A 19533-nucleotide genomic window follows, 5' to 3' on the forward strand; every position below is an offset into this window, starting at 1 on the left:
AATTTTTAAGAATGTAAATAATGTGTATTTATGTTAGCAGTAACATACTTGTTACCGATATATTTGTGTATTTGTTTTACATTTTATTTTAGTAAGATCATTTTCTGATACAGTATTTCTGCAAGTGCATTTTATAAAAACTAATGAATGCAAGGATGAGTTAAAAACAAACAAACTCCCCCATTAAGGCGCACAAGTGGCCAAGTTTGGAAACTGCTAATTGAAAACTTTGCTGCTGGGTGTGAAGGACTCCCACTATCCAGGGTCACCTTGGCCATTTTGGCAAACTAGACTCCATTCCGTATTCATTTGTTAAGGACAAGTTCATTCCCCATTGCCTCTATGGAGACTTACTTATCTACTCCAGGGTCCATCAACTCCTCTGCTCTTTTATTGGTCACCACAGGCAGTTATTATGCCCAACTCTTAAATGCTACTCGGTCATAACCACCTAGTTTTGTTCCCTATGTTTTCTTTTTTTTTTCATTTCTCTATCCTTTCCTGCCCCAGTTGTCTGTTCTCTGTGTCCATTTTGCTGCGTGTTCTTTGCCTGCTTCTCTTGTTGTCAGCAGCACGGGAATCTGCATTTCTCTTTGTTGTGTCATCTCATTGTGTCAGTTCTCCATGTGTGCAGTGCCATTCCTGGACAGGCTGAACTTTCTTTCACGCTGGGTGGCTCTCCTTATGGGTGCACTCCTTGTGCGTGGGGCTCCCCTATGCAGTGGACACCCCTGCATGGCACGGCACTCCTCGCGTGCATCAGAACGGCATAAGGACCAGCTCCACATGGGTCAAGGAGGCCCGGGATTTGAACCTTGGACCTCCCATGTGGTAGACGGATGCCCTAACCACTGGGCCTAGTCCACTTTCCCCCTATGTTTTCTTTGTCCATGAGAATATATTTTGGGGCATGGATGTAGTGCAAATGGTTGAGTGCCTGCTTCCCATAAAGACATCTTGGGTTTGATCCTCAGTACCTCCTAAAAACAAATAAGCAAACAAACAAAAACAGCTCTCTTTGGAGAGCAGTTGTAGCTCAGGGGTTGAGTGCCTGCTTTCCATATATGAGGTCCTGGGTTCAATCCACAGTACCTCATAAAAAAAAAATCTTTCCCTCCCTTCACTCTAGCACCTCATGTTATTCCACTAATAGACTCCCAATAGTGCCTTGTATGGGGCTTTGTCCAACGTAGGCATTCAATAAATGCACAAGGAATGATTGGCAGTGTGTCTTGGAGTACTGAGGGAAAAATTAAATATTTTAATTTTGAATTAAATTTGTGTATACATGTGGTGTATGTGCATATGCCTGTGTGTCTGTCTGCAGGAAAAATATATACATGCCATTTGAAATTAAAATCATAACAGTGAGCTCTTTCATTTATAGATATTTAGAATCTCTTCTGAGGAACCTAAAGGACTGTTCACTGCTTCACAACAAGCAAGGCCATTATGGCTTATTTCTAGGACTAGTGCATTTCATGCGTCAACTTCTCCTCTTCAACATGTTCTTTGCAGGGGAGGGGAGGAGGAGATAGAGCTGGTTTCCATCTTATCTGAGGTTATACCTTTTGCTGTGTACATACTGGGAACACAGCCCAGAGAAAAGCAGAGCTCTGGGCCACCTGAGCTGAGGCACTATGTAGCCTGGCAGCTCCCTGTCCCCCAGAGGCCAGCTCTGCTCACCCTATACCACAGGCTTCCTGATTTTATACTAGGACAAGAATTTTACACAGTTGGTGGCTCCACCAACAGTTGAAGAGTGAGTGGGCATGAATGGGGCTCAGACTCCTGGTCAAATTCTGAATATCACTGGAAAACCACCATTTGCCTTTCATTTGGAAGTTGAGAAGAGTTATTAGGCAACAAAGGCCTAATGCTTCCTGCAAGCCTCTTCCTGTCATTATCCTGAATGGATAGGGTCAATTGGCAGGAGTGACTACTTGGAAGTCAGTGACTGCCCATACAATTAAAATGTATGTTACCTGCTCATGATTACCTGGTATATTTCAGCATGCATACAATTTACTTTATATGGATTTCTAAAAATAGTTTCCGTCATGCCTAAGAATCTAGTTTAAATTTTTAAAATTTCATTTCACGTTTAAATTGAAAAAAAGAATTCGAAGCAACATGATTTTGCTTGAACTGGTACACAAATGGTTGAATGAATGGATGGCTGGATGCTTCCCTGTGTAATCTTGACCAGACTTATAGAATAATTGTAAAGAACCAAAGCTCTCTGAGACCAGTAGTAGTTTTTATGTTTGTAGAGCTGTGTTGTCCTTGAGGCATTGTATCTTCTTAGCTTCTGTTCTAGTTGATGCTTCATTTTCTGGTTCTCAATGTGTGTTTAATATTTGCAGATCCCACTGAAATTTGGCCGTGGAGTAGTTCCCAGGCCTACAAAACCTATTGTTCTAAAGGTTGAGTCAAGAACAGGAATCATAAGTGGAGGCTTATGAAGTTCCCAACGAACTTCTGCTTCATCTGCCAAGGAAGCTGCATCCTAGAGAACCAGACACCTCAATTTACTTTGTGAATAAAACCCAGAAATGAGTTCTGGTGAATGTCTCGGGATTCTGTGCCCTCACTTTGCTCCCCAGTGTGTCTGTAGAGCAGTGCGTCTTATTAATGTGAAGGAGGGCATGCGGCATCTCACGCACAGCAGGCCTAACCCACCTGAGTTACTTTCCTCAATTCCCCCTGAGTGCTGACCAGAGAATAACATTTTCTCATCAATTATGAACAACTTTGAGCAAACATCAGAAGTTCCTTGGTGACTGTATCACATGCATTATTTTTCATCTTCTCTATTTCAAGTACTCTTCTGGGTCCATTAATGAACTCACCTCTACAAAATCCTTATCTGCAGCCTTAGTACACAGCAAGAGGGAATCCCTCAAACTGCCTCTGTGAGGACCAACAAGCAGAAGTCTTTGGACATCATAATCATCATGGGGGCCCTTTTTCAGAACTCTAATTTGATCATTAAGATAGGCGAGAATCCACCATAACTGCCCATTTCTTCTTTTAATTCTACCTTTTTGTAGCTCATATTTTTTGGTGGCACAATTATTATTAACATCATTATTTATATTATTAGTTTTGATATAGCATTTTATCTCCTCTTCCCTGGTGTTTATGGAAGCCTCCCCACACCACCCACATTTACCCACATTAATACTTCCTCCATTAGTGTGTGTTAGAGGTTTGCAATAATTAACAAGCTGTCCCTCAGTTTCCCCTGGCAAAAGGTAAACCTCCCCGGTGTCTGAGGGCATGACACTTTCCCACAGGTTAAACAAAGGAACCCCGTAAAGACAGGAGTAAAGGGAGATGGAGGTCTTTACTATTACCTGAATATCAGAGGGAAACGGAAACCTTCACATTTACATATCGGAGGAAATAAAGAAACCCTTTAAAACCCTACAGATCAAAAGAAACATTTGCTCCTGCAGCATTTCAAGAGACCATAAACCCCCTAATCATTATCAGGAAAAATTTCTCACCTCTAAAGCTTCCTATTGGTCCCTGCACCTCACTCGGACCCTCAACCCCCTCCCACTAACTATCATTCCTCCGCCTAAGAATGTACTGTATAAATTCAAATTCTCCCTTTCCAGGAGTGGGCTAAAGTCTCTCTTCAGACCCCCACTATGCTGTTGGGGAGACTGAAGTCTGTTCTTCAGACCCTCTCCATTGGGAGAGCTTCTCAATAAATAAATTCTTTGCTTATGGTCAATCAGTCTCCGTGTCCCAGTAAGAACCGTATTTTCTCCAACAGTGTGGTACATTCATTGCAATTGATAAACATTTTGGAGCATTGCCACCAAGCATGGATTATAGTTTACATTGTAGATTACACACTCTCTGACACAATTCTGGAGGTTATGGCAAGATATATAATGGCCTGTATGTGTAGTTGCAATACCATTCAGGACAATTCCCAAGTCCCAAAAATGTCCCCATATTACACCTGTTTTCCCTTTCTCTGCCTTCAGAATCTCTAGTGGCCACTGCCTCTATATCAATGATATAAGTTCTTCCATTGGTAAAATCACAATAAGTCTATAGTAGAATACCAGTAAGTCCATGCTAGTCCATAGTTCATTCCCCAGTCCGGAGGATTCTGGGATGGTAATGTCCACTCCATCTCTAACTGAAGGAGACTTCAGTCCCAGGTGGCTAATGGATGGGACTCTCTTGCTTGCAGTTGTAGACTCTCTTGGTTCCTTCATATGGTGGTTGTCCATCATCACCTTCTTATTAGTTGTTCTGGGTGAGTTCAATGTACTGTAGGACACTTGTTGCAACTCCATTGAGGCTCAGGGCCTAGCTGGCACATGGACAGCTCAAAGATTCAAGTCTCTTGAATGTACACCTACCAACTTCAGCACCAACTAAGGACAGAAGAACTTTGTGTAGGAAACCCACAAATGAGTCCAATTCTGCCACACTGGGAGCACAAACCCTAAAGTTAGGGCCCACTGGCAAGGCACCAAACTCATGAGCTATCTGTGCTGACCATAGTGTCTGGATGTCTTCAGAGCCCTCAAGATCATCATTATTTGTGGCACTCAATGAGATCTTGGCATTCAATGAGATCTTGCTGAGACATGTGAAAGCATAACCTCTGGCATGCCCTCTCAATTCACTTTGAAGTCTCTTAGCCATATAAACCCATTTGTCTTCAACTTTCCCCTCTTTGGTCAAGGTTTTTTTCCAATTGCATTGCTGGGCTGTAGCCCTTTTGTGGGACATCCCTGAAGGATAGTGGTGAAGGCAAATCCTCCCAGTGGACAGAACTTTGAGCAGTACACCTGGTTGTTCATTTTGTTTGGAAAAATAAATGGCTAGAGGTGTGTTTGTACAATGATTCATGGGCTGTTGCCAATGGTTTGATGCATGGTCGGGGACTTGCAAGGAACATGATTGGAAAATTGGTGACAAAGACGTCTGGGGAAGAATTATGTGGATAGGCGTTTCTGAGTGGCAAAAACATGACAATATTTGTGTCCCACATGAATGCTCACCAGAGGGTTACTTAAGCAGAGGAAGATTTTAATAATCAAGTGGATAAGATGACCCACTCTGTGGCTAGCACTCAGCCTCTTTCCCCAGACTCTCCTGTCATTGCCCAATGGGCTCATGAACAACATTGCCATGGAGGTAGGGATGGAGGTTATGCATGGGTGAAGCAACATGGACTTCCCCACACCAAGGCAGATTTAGCAACAACCACTCCTAAGTGGCCAATCTGCAGGTAGCAGAGACCCACACTCAGCACCCAGTAAGGCACCATTCCCTGAAGTGATCAGCCTGCTACCTGGTTTCAGGTTGACTACATTAGACCACTTCCACCGTGGAAGGGGCAGCAATTTATTTTAACTGAAATAGACACATACTCCAATATGAGTTTGCATTTCCTGCATGCAATGCTTCTTCCAAAACTACCATCTGAGGCCTTACTGAATGTCTTATCCACCACCATGCCATTCCACACAGCATTGCTTCTGATCAAGGAATTCATTTCACAGCAAATGATGTGAGGGAATGGACATATTCCCATGGAATTCACTGGTCTTACCATATTCCACGTCACCCTGAATCAGCTATTTTGATAGAACAGTGGAATGGCCTTTTGAAGACTCAATTATGGCACCAACTAGGGGGCAATACCTTGTAGGGCTGGGGCACAGTTCTCCAAGAGACTGAGTATGCTCTAAACCAGCATCCATTCTATGGTGCTGTTTCTCCCATAACAAGGATTCATGGGTCCAGGAATCAAGGGGTGGAAATAGGAGCAGCACCACTCACTATTATCCCTAGTGACCCCCTAAGAAAATGTCTGCTTCTTGCCCTGCAACCATAAGCTCTGTTGGTCTACAAGTCTTAGTTCCCAAAGGAGGAGTGCCTCCACCAGGGAACACAACAATGATTCCATTGAGCTAGAAGTTAAGACTGCCACCTGGCCACTTTGGGCTCCTCTTACTCTGAATCAACAGGGAAATAAGGGAATTACTGTACTGTCTGAGGTGATTTATCCTGACTATCAAGGGTAAACAGGACCACATCTACATAGTGAGGGTAAAGAGGAGTTTGCCTGAAATACAGGAGATCCTCTAGGGCGTCTCCAGGTACTGCCATGTCCTGTGATTAAAGTCAATGGAAAATTGCAACATCCCAATCCAAGCAGGACTAGCAATGGCCCAGAATCTTCAGGAATTAAAGTTTAGGTCACCCCACCAGACAAAGAACCATGGCCAGCTGAAGTGCTTGCTGAGGGTAACAGGAACGTGGGATGGGTAGTGGAAAAAGGTAGTGATAAATATGAACTTCACTCATGTGACCAGTTACAGAAATGAGGACTATAATAGTCATGAACCTTTCTTCCTTGTTTCATTATGAGTATAATTGTATATGTACAGAAAACCAATTTCTTTTTTTTCTTCCCCAACCTTTTCCCTTATCATATGACAAGTTGTATTAATTTCTTGTCATAATGTTTAAGGATGTCAAGTTTAAGAGTGAATATTACCCAAGGAATTGCACCTTATCCTGTAGGGAATTACTACATTTCTGGGTGTTTGCAGGAGAGTTGAACACTGTTAGGTGGACATATATATATATATATGCATGCCTGTTACTGTTTTTACTTAGAGACTCAGTATGGCTTAAGGTACCATGTATGGTTGCCAAGTTGACAAGGGGTGGACTGTGATGGGTTAGCTAATGTGTCAACTTGGCCAGGTAATTGTGCCCGGTTGTTTTGTCAAGCAAGCACTGGGCTCATTGTAATACAAGGACATTTATGGGCTCTAGTCATAATGAGTTTACTGCATAGAGGACAGATAACATCTGCATCAACCGGGCAATTACTGTCAGCAAGGAGCGATGTTTTATCCAATTAGTTGAATGCCTTGAAAGGGGAAATGATTTCAGCATTCAGAGAGATTTCCCCAGCTTGTCTTTGGACAGCCAATGTCTCCCAGAAACTCATCAAGGAGCTTCATTGGGCTTTCTTTGAATCCCTGGTTTGCAATCTGCCTGCGGAACCTAGACTTGTGCACACAGTCATGACACAGACTCATAAAATCTCATGCTATTTACAGATATCTCTTGATTCTGTTTCCCTAGAGAACTCTGACTAATACATGTGGTGCATTACTGATTGACTTTCTTATGTTGAATCATCCTTGCACACCATGGATGAAACTCACATGGTCTTGTTGTATAATTCCTTTGATGTGTTGTTGAATACAGTTAGCAAGTATTTTGTTGAGGGTTTTAGCATCTAGGAACATTAGAGAGATTGGACTATAGTTTTCCTTTCTTGTGCCATCTTTGACTTTGGATAGGGTGATGTAGAGATAGGCAGTGTTCCCACTACTTCTATTTTTTTTGGGAAGAGCTTAAGCAGGATAAGTGTTAGTTCTTTCTGGAATTTTGGTAGAATTCACCTGTGAAGCCATCTTGACCTGTGTTCTTATTAGGTGGGAGGTTTTTGATGACTTATTCTATCTCATTACTTGTGATTGTTCTGTTGAGTTCATCAATTTCTTCTTTTATCACTGCAGGCTTCTTTTGTGTTTCTAGGAATTTGTGCATTTCCTCTAAATTATCCATCCTCTTGGCTTATAATTTTTTGAAATATCCTCTTACAATACTCTTTATTTCTGTGGAGCAGTGATGATATCCCCGTCCTCATTTTTAATTTTATGTATTTGCATCTTCTGCCTTTTTTTCTTTGTTAGTCTAGCTAAGGGTTTGTCCATTTTATTGGTCTTCTCAAAGAACCAGCTTTTGTTTGTTTATTTTTTCTAGTGTTTCTTATTTTCAATTTCATTTAGTTCTGCTCTAGCCCTTGGTATTTCCTTCTTTCTACTTACTTTGCAGTTAGTTTGTTGTTCTTTTTCTAATTCCTCCAGGTGTGCAGTTGGTCTTTGATTTTAGCTCTTTCTTCTTTTTTAATATAGGCATCTATGGCTATGAATTTTCCTCTCAGTACAGCCTTTGCTGCATTCCATTGGTTTTGATACATTGTATTGTCATTTTCTATGTTTCAAGGTAGTTTCTGATTTCTTTTGTGATTTCCTCCTTGACCCACTCTTTGTCCAAAAGTGTGCTGTTCAACTTCCATATCTTTGTGCCTAATCTGGTTCTCTGGCCCTAACTGATTTCAACCTTCATTCCACTGTGGTCAGATAAATTACTTTGTATAATATCAATCTCTCCAAATTCACTGAGACTTGTTCTGTGGCTTAGCATGATCTGTCCTAAAGAATGATCCATGAGCACTCAAGAAGAATGTATATCCTGCTGTATTTGGGTGTAATGATCTGTATATGTCTATTAGGTCCAGATCCTCTAAAGTATTAATCAGTCATTGTTTCTTTATTGATTTTCTGTCAGGATGTTCTGTCTAATGGTGATAATGGTATTAGATGGTATTAAAGTTCCCCACTATAATTGTAGAGGCATCTATTATCCACTTAGTTTTTCCAGTGTTTGCTTCATATATTGCCAGGTGCCCTGGTTAGGTGTATAAATGTTTATGATTGTTCTTTCTTCTTGATAGATTACCCCTTTTATTAATATAGAGTGTCCATTTTTGTCTCTTACAATAGTTTTGCATTAAAAGCCTAATTTGTTCAATATTATGATAGCTACTCCCACCCTTTGTTGGTTATTGTTTGCTTGTAGAATGTTTTCCAACCATTCACTTTCAGCTTCCTTGCATCCCTGTGTCTAAAGTATGTTTCTTGTAGACAGCTCATAGATGGATCATATTTCCTTATCCATTCTGCCAAACTCTGTCTCTTGACTGGTGAGTTTAATCTATTAATAGTCAATGTTATTACTGTCAAGGAATTACTTATATTAGCCATATTTTCTTTAGGTTTATGTATACCATATGTTGTTTTTATTTTTCTTCTTATCTTTCTAGTTGTTCTTACACTCTCCTACAACTCTCTGCTGCTTTTTCCTTTTGATCTGCAGAAGTCCCTTTAGTAGTATTTCTTGAAGGGTAGGTTTCTTATTATCAGATTATTCTGTCAATAATCTGTAAATATTTTGAACTCTCCCTTGTTTTTGAATGCCAGTTTTCCTGGATAGAGAATTTTTGGCTGGAAGATTTTCTTTTAGCACCTTGATTTTATCATATCCCTGTCTTCTTGCCTCCATGGTTTTAGAGGAGAAATCAGCACTTAATCTTATTGAGCTTCCCTTTTCTTTTGCTGCCGTCAGTATTCTCTTTGTTTTGCACACTGGACAATTTGACAAATATATGTCTGGATGTAGGCCTGTTAGGACTTATATGCTGAATATGTATGCCCATTTTCTTCAATAGGGTTAAGAAGTTTTCAGCCATTATTTCCTCCAACACACCTTCTGTCCACTTTCTCTTCTCTTCTCCCTATAATGCATATGTTTGTACATTTCACACTGTCATTCAAATTCCTGAGTCCCTGATGAATTTTTTTTCTAACTTTTTATCTCTTTGTTCTACAATATGTTTGATTTTAGCTATACTGTCTTCCACATCACTGATACACTTCTCTGCATGTTCAAATCTGCTGTTATGTGCTTCCAGTATATTTTTGATTTCTTGTATTTTGCCATGCATCACCATCATATCTGTTATCTCTAAGTATGTTTACAATTTCTTCAGTGTGTTCTCTCAGTGTCTTCTTATTATCCTTAATTTCTTCCTTCACTTCATTCAGTTGATTCATAATATTTGTTTGGATGTGTCTGATTAGTTGTTCCATGTTCTGCATCTCCTCCTGTTTTTTAATTGGTTCATTGGACTGGGCCATGTCTTCCTGTTTCTTAGTATGGGTTGTAATTTTTTGTTGGTGTCTAGGCATCAGTTTATCTTGATGGGTTTGTTCAGATGATTAACTTCTCTTTCTACCTTAGTGTTTTGTGTTGTTGTTGTTGTGTGTGGTAAGTTTTCACTTTGACAATTTATTCCTCCTATTCAAATTCCTTGCTGTGGTGTATGTTCTCATTTTCCTGTGGACTTTTTATCTCTTTGTTCAGTTCCCTCCAGATCAATGCCCTGAAGCCTCCTGCTCTGTGGGTTCCCAAAACTTCTCACTCAGGTAGGATTGTGTCCCTTCTTCTCAGCCATTGTTTGTGAGAGAGCTGGGGAGTGCCCACCTAAGCTGATACCATCTTGCTGGAACTCTCCAAACTTTCTTTTTCCTCTTTTATTCCATCTTCAACCTCCAACTGAGATTTAAACCTTTAAGCTCCTGAGAATCACTGGAAATAGCAGTGGGGTAGGGCTTGGCTGGAGGAGGAAGAGCTGCTATTGAGCAGATGTGACTCTGAGGCCCATGGTTCTCCACAGGAAGACAAAAGGGAGTCAAACCAGGAACTTGGTAGCAGAGGTGGATTGTGTGGCTGGCTCCATGCCTGGCTGTGCTTCTGAAAGAAACCAGTGGTTCTCAGGCCTGGTTAGGAGGTAACTGCTTCTAGAGCAGCAAACTTTATTTTCATGAAATATTGATATTTTTCATCTCATATATAAGCTTTGAAATACATTGCCAAGTGAAAAATGAGACTATGATTTATGACTTGTTATATAAAATCATATCTACAGTACACAAGACTATGAGGAAAAAGGCTTAACGAATCATTTCTCAGTTTTTCAAATGATATTCACTTGCTATTTGTGTATTTACTTTCTTACATGCAGGAACTTATATGTAAGCAGTTAAGTAGTACTACATGCTGGTAACTTTTTTAAACTTTCAGGATGAAGACCTAAATGCAAGAAAATCAAATCCACTCATGTAATTTTTTCTAATACCTTTTAAAAATCCTTAATTGAAATATTAGACTCAATAGACTAGTTCCTAGGAAAATAAAATTTAATAAACCTGAACCAATAGACAATGGGAAGTTAAAACTATAAATACTTTAAAAAAACCTGCTGAGGGGATGATAGGGATAGAGAACACCAGTCAAATCACAAGCATGGATGGTAGATTCCCAAGGTGTCCAGAAAGGAAACAGAAGCATAGAATAGCACATGGTCCATACATAAATAATGTGTGATAAATCATGGATGCAAACACTGATGAGAAATCAAAATTTTATCCCATTTTTGTCACACTGGAAATGGGGCAAAGGCAAGGAGGCTATAAGGAACCTAAATTCTCATCTTTCATAATCATCAAGAAATGATAGTATAATCATATTATTGAAAGGCATGGCAGTAAATACCAGAAGATACTATTGAACAGGTTGGAAGTAGACTCAAAAAGAAAAAAAATCCATTTGGGGTGGATTGGGCAAGGGACGGCTAGTTTTGTTATAAATCTCATAGAACATGACCTTTCAATCCATGTACATATATAACTTTGATTTTTAAATATAAATTTCAAAAGCCTCAAACAAGGTATCACCTGCTTTCACCACCTTTGGGGCCCAGAGCACTGGGGACTGACTCCTCCGCCATACTGAATTGGTCTCTTTATGGCCTGACTTCCCTGTACCATGGGGGTGCCTCACTGCTGACCCAGGAATGTGCTCAGGAGACGTGCGTAGAACGTTACAGAACGTTCCTGCTGATCTCACAGGCTCGTTTGAGTTTCCAACGACAAGACAGCAGGTGTCTGGAAATTCCCAAATGCCCTAAGAATGACAGGTGCTGGGGACACAGCAGGAGGAGTCCTTGTGAGTTTCCACATGAAATGCTTCTACAGACTCTCCTCAGAGGGGACCAGTGGGCGGCAAGTCCCTCTCAGCCTTCGCTGCCCTCTGGGCCTCCTGGGCTCCCATTCAGCAATGGGACCCATGAAGCTGTTTGGAAACAGCACAGCATGGAGTTAAGGCCTCGGGTCCAAGGCCTCTGCCTTTTCCAGCTCTGTCACCTAGAGCCACTCAATCTCTCTGTGCCTCAGTTTCCTCGAAGGGTTGTTAGGGAATTCAGCGAGGACTCTGGAAGCTTATGGACTCGGATGCTGAGGCCACGTCCTGCTCTCTGATTCCTTCATCTCCAACTCAGGCGGTTTGTCCTTCAAGGGTAGCAGTGAGAAGAGGGTGGTTTTGAACCTTTCACACAGATGATCCCAGGAAATGCAGCTTCTTAACTTTCCATTCTTGGGACGATCATTCCCCTTGGCCCCCGCGGTGGCTGCGTGCCTCCCCGCAGCTCAGCCCCGCGCAGCCCAGACAGCTCCCCTCTCCCGGCCGGGCCGCTGAATCCCGCCTCTGCCGGCCTGCGCTCCGGGGTCTGGGCACCACAGCACCGGGCGCCCCCTGCAGTCTGTCCGTCCGTGCTCCCGGGGGCGCGGTTACTGCGGTCGCGCCCTCGCGCCTCTCGCGTTACCCTGCCCGGGTCAGGGAGCCTGGAAACAGGCGCCCCCCACCCCCAGCCGCGCCCTGGCCGCGGCGGTCGAGGGGCCCCGGGGAGCGAGTGGACGGGCGTGCGGGACGGGCGGGAGCGCCCAGGCTCCTGCGCGCCTCCCTGCGGCTTCCCGCGACTTCCGTGAAGCTGTCGCCCTCCTCGGTGCGGCGGAGGGCCGGCGTGCGGGCCAGGGCCCGCGGCGAGGGGCGCGCGCTGCACCCCAGGGCCCTGCCCGCCGAAGCCGCCCAGGCTTGTTGGGGAGCCCCGTGAAGCGCCCTCCGACCTGGGAGACCGGGAGGCTCGGCCTTCGCAGGCGGCACTGGAGATAAACAGTTTTATAGGAGACACCCGTCGGTTGGGGCAACAGTGCCGCGGTCCTGTCAGTCCTGCCGTCCCTCCGAGTGCTGCTGTGGCTTAGGCCCACACTCTGGACTCCAGCCAGGTGACCTTGTGCGAGTTACCTGAGCCTTCCGACCTCACGCCCCCTGCTGGCAAGGGGCGGCGGAACGTTGTCCTGCACTTAGCTCTGGGGCCCCAGGATTCTCCTCCACTAAGTGGGAGCAGCCCTTGCCTTCCCCCACCTTGTCCCAACCTTCAAAAGGCCTTTGCAACCTGCGCTCCCTTGGGGTGAAACAGGGCTGAAGGCCTCCGCCTCCAGCTGCCCTTCCTGCTTGTCCTCTGCCCAGGGGGTCCAGCGGAGGCTTCAAAACTCCTGCCGACCCCCTTGCCGTGGGCACCCAGGCCCCTGTTCCTCACTAGGAAGTCGAGCTCACAGGCCAAGGGTGCTCCGGCCAGGTATGCCCAGCACAGGGCCAGCCGCTGCATTAAGGGGGTGAAATGGCCATTCCATCCCCCACCCCCTCTGAAAGCAAGTACACAGGGTGGGGGCAAAACTAACACATCTGACCTTTCTCCTTCTTCTCTTTCCCATCAAGAGGGTGGCCAGGGTGGCTGCTGATGGTCGGGAGATGGAAGAAGAGATATGGTGTGGGGGGCATTTTCAGGATTTGGAGTTGTCCTGGGTGGTGCTGCAGGGATGGATGCTGGACGTTGTGTGTCCTGTCATGGCCCACTGGGTGGACTGGGGGAGAGTGTGGACTACAATGTGGACCACTGTCCATGTGGTGCAGCAGTGCTCCAGAATGTATTCGCCACGTGCAGTGTATGTGCTGCAATGATGGAAGAAGTTTTGATGTGGGAGGGGTGGGATGGGTGCGGTGGGGGATATATGAGGACCTCGTATTTTTTTTAATGTAACATTTAAAAGAAAATAAAGAAGACACACACACATACACACACACAAAGAACCTAGTAAGCAACAGAGGACCTTTTAGCCCCACAGAAGGGCTAACAGTCATACACCGCTAAGGCCAACAAGGGAAGGGGGAAGGAAGGCTCAGCCATCCATGAGCTCCTTCCAGAAATTAAGGAAATTCATGACCAGTGCTCAGGAGAGAAGGACCCTCCTCACTGAAGTGCCTTCCCCAGAATGGGGCCACATCACCCGTAGCAATGGAGACATTAAGCCAAGGTATAACATCACCGTCCAGTAGGCAGCCACTGCTCCACCATGCCATGGACACTAGAGAGGGGGAGAAGTAGCATCTAGAGGCACAGCCAATTGTGTGAGCTCCAGACCAGGTTCCAAATGCCTAGTGTCAAAAGTGCAAATGCGCTTACTGGTCACTTTTATGTTGATTACATGATGGAATGATAAGGTTAGTTATACCTGAAAATAAAGTAAGTTAGTAACTAATTCTACATGACTTTTCACTTTTTTTAAAGGAGGTTCTAGGATTGAACCCAGACCTTGTACGTGCAACCACTGAGCTACACGTGTTCTGCTTCACTTTTTTTTTAAAGCAAGTACAAGAACTTCTAAAATGCCATGTATGTCTCACATGTATTCCCACTGGATAATGCTGGTCTAGATCCTTTCTCCTGGGGTCAGGGTCGGGCTGAAGAATCTTCCCCATCCCCTGAGTTATCAGAGCCTGATCCCCAGAACCTACAAAGCTTACCTTATAAGAATAAAGCATCTTCACAGATGGGTTTAAGGATCTTGAGCATATCCTGCATTATCCAGTGGCCCTAATCCAGTCACAAGTGTCCTCATGAGAAGGAACAGAGGCAGGCTTGACACATGCAGAGGAGGTAGAGCCCATGTGACCACGGAGCCAGGAATGGGAGTGATGTGTCCACAAGCCAAGGAACACCAAGGCAAAGAATGGGCCCTCCCCTAGAGCCCCGGAGGGAGCACAGCCCTGCCCACTCCTCCTGAGCTGTCGGAGAATAAATTCCTGTTGTTTTCAGCCGCCACAGTTGTGGTGACTTGTTACAGCAGCCAGATGAGCCTCATGCAGGTACTGACCCCAGGCAGACAGTGAAGGTTCTGGAATACAGACCCTCAGCTGTGACCATGGACCAGCATCAGGAACTACACGGCAGAACTGTGGAAAGGCCAAGAACATTGAGGGTGGGGTCCCCATCCTGAGGGACAAGGACCCCAGGCAGGATATGACTACAAGCTGGGGCATGTGGTGGGATGATGGTATCAAGTGCCTGAGGACACCATGTCGAGAGGCTCAGTGGACCCGGGCCCTGATCTGGTGACCCCTGCCTAGGTGGACAGGAGCTCTGCTCCAGGGCAGGTCTTCACACCTAGCATGTAGTAAGTGCTCAATAAAGGTGGGGTAGATTAATGAATGAGCTTCTTCCCCCACCTGAAGACAGAACCCCAGCTTGGGCAGTTACCTCTGGGACCAGGATCAAGGAGACCCTCATCACAAACAACCACCTACGCAACTTTTGCTCCTCATGCTGTCACATGGTAGCTTGGAATCCATGGCAGTGGAAGTATTTACACCACGGGGATAGGCAGATGCTACAAATCAGGGTTCTGTTTTCCCCAGAGACCAGCTGTGTAACATTTTCCAGCACACCATGGACGAGTTATCGCTGATTACAACCCCAAATCTATGACCTGCTTTCACAGTAAATGGCCAGAGAACTAGAAGTATGTGCAGCAAAAAACAGGAAAAGAAAGCTGCTCACCCTCTTTGGTGTTTGTCTTTTGTACAGGGGTCCTGGAAGCACAAGAAACAAAACTACCAAGCATGGGGCACACATGACCTCCTCAAGCCACCAAACTTTAGGCATCCATAATTTCCCCTGAGCATTAAAAGTGAACACTCTACCGAGAGAATTCATGAAACAAGGAGATGACAGCGTTTCCCAAAGTGCATCCTGGACCACTGGCTTCAGCAGCACCTGGAAGACTTGTCTAAAATGCAGATTCCTGGGATCCACCACAGAGCTGCTGGATCTAAGGTTCTGGTGGTGGGACCCAGGAATCTACATTTTAAACCACCGTACCATGTGATTGCTATGTACCTTAGAATTGGAAACCATGGTAGGTAGAAATGTCGTGAGCCAAGACTCTTGCAGAATGAACTGTGGCTGCAGGTGAGAGGAGAGAGGCCTCTCACACAGGAGCCAGCCCTGGGCCTCACAGGCTCGGCACATGAAGGCAGTCATCTGAGCTGCTGGATTGCATGCTCTTTCTTCTGTGCTCCACAGCAGGGAGGGGCCTTTCCTGGGGGGCATCCTAATGAAGTCATCGTAAAGTACATCGCCCCAAGAGCACTTGCACCGCTAGAACAGAAGTGAGAAATTCCTATACCTGTCCTTGGTTTCTGTAGCAAAACACAGAGTATGCAAACACTTTGGAAGTGCATTCTCTCAGGGACCACGTTTTCTCTGCTACCCCATGTGGTGGTGGGGTAACCTTGATGGGGTGATAAACAGACATTTCTTCTCTCACTACCCAGAGGCCAGAAGTCCAAAATCGTGGTGTCATCAGGATGATGTTTTCCCCTAAAAGCTGTGGTGTTCTGGGGCTGGCTGCCTTTGATCCCTGGTGCTTGGCTTTTCTGTCACGTGGAGGTGCACAGGGCAGCTGCTCCTGGCTTCTGCCTGCTCTCTCTGTCTTTCTCTCTCTGTGTGTCATCAGTAATATGATTAAGACCCATCCTGAGTAACTCAGGTCGCACCCTATCTGAAGTAACCTCATCAGAAGGCCCTATTTACAAGGGTTCACACACACGGGAATGGGCTGAGTTTAAGAACAGGCCGTTCAGGGTACATAGCTCCAAGCCACTGCAGTTATTTTCTTCAGATCTTACTGCATTAGATGAAAGGTTGAGGTCATGAGTGACTGCAAAATTTGCAAGATATTTTAAATAGGGTATGGTTATTTATTTCATTTTTTCCCAAAAAGTTTTTTGTTGCAATAGATAAAGCAATGCATGGTGAGAGTGCAGAAGATGTTTGTGTGGCAGGACAAAGGGGGAGGAGAGAAATAAATAAATGAAAGACTTATTGGGGATCTTAAAAATTAAAAATATGGTTGTTAAAATGTAAAACTCAACACCCAGGTTGAATAGTACATGGACGCAGTTTAAAATGATTTATTTCCTGAAACATCAAACAACTCCAACAGTCATCTACTTTGAGTTTCACAAGAGTTGAGAGAATGGAGGGGAGAAAAAATGTAAATGATGCAGAGCTAAATAAAGAGTTGAGTTTTTTATATGAATGAGTTCACTGCAAGCTGATGGGAATTAATGATACAAATCGGCACCTGTAGGCACCACTGAGAAATTTTAAACCAACAAGGATGAAGAAAAAATCATTAAAGATTTCAAAGTAGGTACAAAAGTGATAAAAGAGATTGCCAGCTAGGAAAAATAATCAAATTATATTCTTCCTCTCATTGGCAAAATGTATGCTAGAGACGATGATTGAGCAATAACCTACAAGTTCTGAGAATAAAAGTGATTTCGACCTTGTCAAAAGCTAATATGTGGGAACAGATGTGGCTCCAGCCGGCCTCCCATACGGAAGGTGCCCAGTGCCTCCTAAAGAAAAAACAGACAATGAGTAGACAACAGACAAGAAAAAAGCAGACAACAGGCAAAAGAAAACCAAAACAACAACAAACAAGCAAGAAGGAAACAGATGAGGAAGCAATCTAAGAGTGGGGAGTGGAATCTATTATATAAGTGTCAGTTCAAAATGAAGACACGTTCACACAAAATAGGGTTCAAAGTGTTGACCATCCAAAAAACATTTTGACTAGATTTCTTAAGGACTGGCTTTACCAATGCATTTAGTTTCCTAAATGCCTTTAAGAACCTAAAAAACATAAGATGGAAGTATACATGGTGAGAAAAAATAAAAAATAAAAGAAAATAAAACTATGCCAATGGTCATCGCATATGATATTCACACGTAGAAATTGAGAGAATGGACAGTAGGAAAAAAACCTGTCTAAAAATGCATGATGCATAATATTTTTAAATGTGCTACTAAATACTTCAACTAAAAAATTCCGGAAGATTTCAACTTGGAAGGCATGTGTAAGTGTAAAGAGGAGGAAGGAAGACTGGTTAGAAATGAACAAAATTATGCTACAAGTCTTGTCTCATTCAGGACAATTATAAACAACTAAACACCAATTAATTCTAGACATTATAAAAACTGTAAGGGTAATTACTAGAAAAATGGAAATAGATGTGCAACCTCTCAATTTCAAGCTACTGGAGGAAAATCCTCAATTATTACAAAGCAGAGTTGAGTGCCATGTGTCTTCTTTTCCTGGCTGTTAAAACAAACACCAGGCAATAGGTTGGCTGACAAAATGGGAATTTATTGGCCGTAAGCACAGGGGAAGTCCAAATCATAGTGCCAGGAGGGGATGTGTTCTCCCAGAAGACTGTGGCATTCTGGGGCGGGCTGCTGTAATCTGTGATCTTGGCTTTTGTGTCATATGACTGTGCACATGGCGACATCTCCTGGCCACTCACTTCTCTTCCATGTTCCCTTGACTTCAGCCTCTGGCTGCTCCTTATGACCTTCAGAAATAGGATTAAGGCCCGTCCTAATTCAGTTGGGTCACACCTTATTTAAGGAAACATCATGGTCCTACTTACACAGGATTCACACCCATGGGAATGGATTAAGGGTAACAAGTTCTCCTGGGGTGCAGGGCTCCAGGCCTCCACAGCATATTATTCAAGAATGAAAGAGAACGTGCTACTGACACATTGGAGAGCATGACGAAAGGCAAGAGCATTATGCTAAGTGAAAGAAGTCAACACAAACGTCTACATAGTGCATAATTTCACTCATATGCAACTTCTGGAAAAGACAAATCTTCAGAAATAGTAAACAAATCAGTCAGTAATTGCTGGGAAATGGTATTTTGGAATAGGAAAGGAATTTTGGCAAAATAGGGACAAGGAAATTTGGGGGGTGATGGAATTATTCTAAAACTGGAGAGTGGCCATTGGTTGCGGAACTTTATAAATTTACGAAAATATCAAATTGTACATTTAGGATGGGTGAATTTTACGAAATGTAAATTATAATGCAATGAAACTGTTTTTAAAATATACTGTAAATGACCCAGAAACTCCACCCATAGAAATCCATCCTAAACATACTTGAGAAAAAATGCAAAATGACCTATGTATTAGTCTATTAATTATAGCATTTTTTTAGTATAAGTAAAATACTGGGGAAAACCAGAATGTTTATCGGTAGGGGAGCAATTGATCCTTTATGGGATAGCCATAAAATTGACTGTTCTGCACCTATAAAAATTATACAGGCTATACAATAACTTCCCCAAAATATTGTAAATGAGAAAAATAAAGCTGCAGAAGAGTTTGTTTACTGAAGGGGAATTTTGCTAGAGGGGGATATTAGGTGTGTAAATACATGTGTACTTAACCTTCCAATAAAAACACTGAAGTATATGTATATGAATATATGTGAATGTTAATGTGTGTGTATATAAATTTTGCCTATTAGGAAAGTCTCTATTTGGTTCCCCCTCCAGCAGGGCTCTGCAGAGGGCTAAGACCCTGCCAACCTCCCTGGCAGCAGCGATTGATACACACCCCCTTCATGAAATTAGAACTCCACGCAGCAGAGCTCTCATCCATCTGGTAGTACTGAAGACATGGGAGATGAGTTTAAGGGAGGGAAGTGGCCCTGGGAGCCTAGTAGGGCTTGTGCTCTGTTAAATGCTTAACACCTGGCTCACCAAGGGGAAAACCCTGATTTGTACACAATGTTTGCTAGTTTCTGCGGTGTAAGTA

The 19533-nt window shown here is 43.6% G+C and overlaps 1 protein-coding gene across 4 annotated transcripts in view; it reads left to right on the forward strand.

Moving 5' to 3' along the window:
* Positions 1–19176, forward strand: part of LOC101444975 (cytochrome P450 3A8-like) — a 44327-nt gene extending 25151 nt beyond the window's left edge. For 3 of the 4 annotated variants that reach the window (XM_058285718.2, XM_058285720.2, XM_058285721.2), the window contains one exon: positions 2367–2560. In XM_058285718.2, coding sequence (XP_058141701.1) covers positions 2367–2465 — 99 coding nt within the window. In that variant the 3' untranslated portion in view covers positions 2466–2560. Of the gene's footprint in view, positions 1–2366; positions 2561–15448 lie in introns of those variants that run through there. The other variant, XM_058285719.2, reaches the window with a different exon arrangement.
* Positions 19177–19533: the final 357 nt, after the last annotated feature.

This window comes from Dasypus novemcinctus, chromosome 23, assembly GCF_030445035.2.
Source record: "Dasypus novemcinctus isolate mDasNov1 chromosome 23, mDasNov1.1.hap2, whole genome shotgun sequence".
Taxonomy (NCBI): Eukaryota; Metazoa; Chordata; class Mammalia; order Cingulata; family Dasypodidae; genus Dasypus; species Dasypus novemcinctus.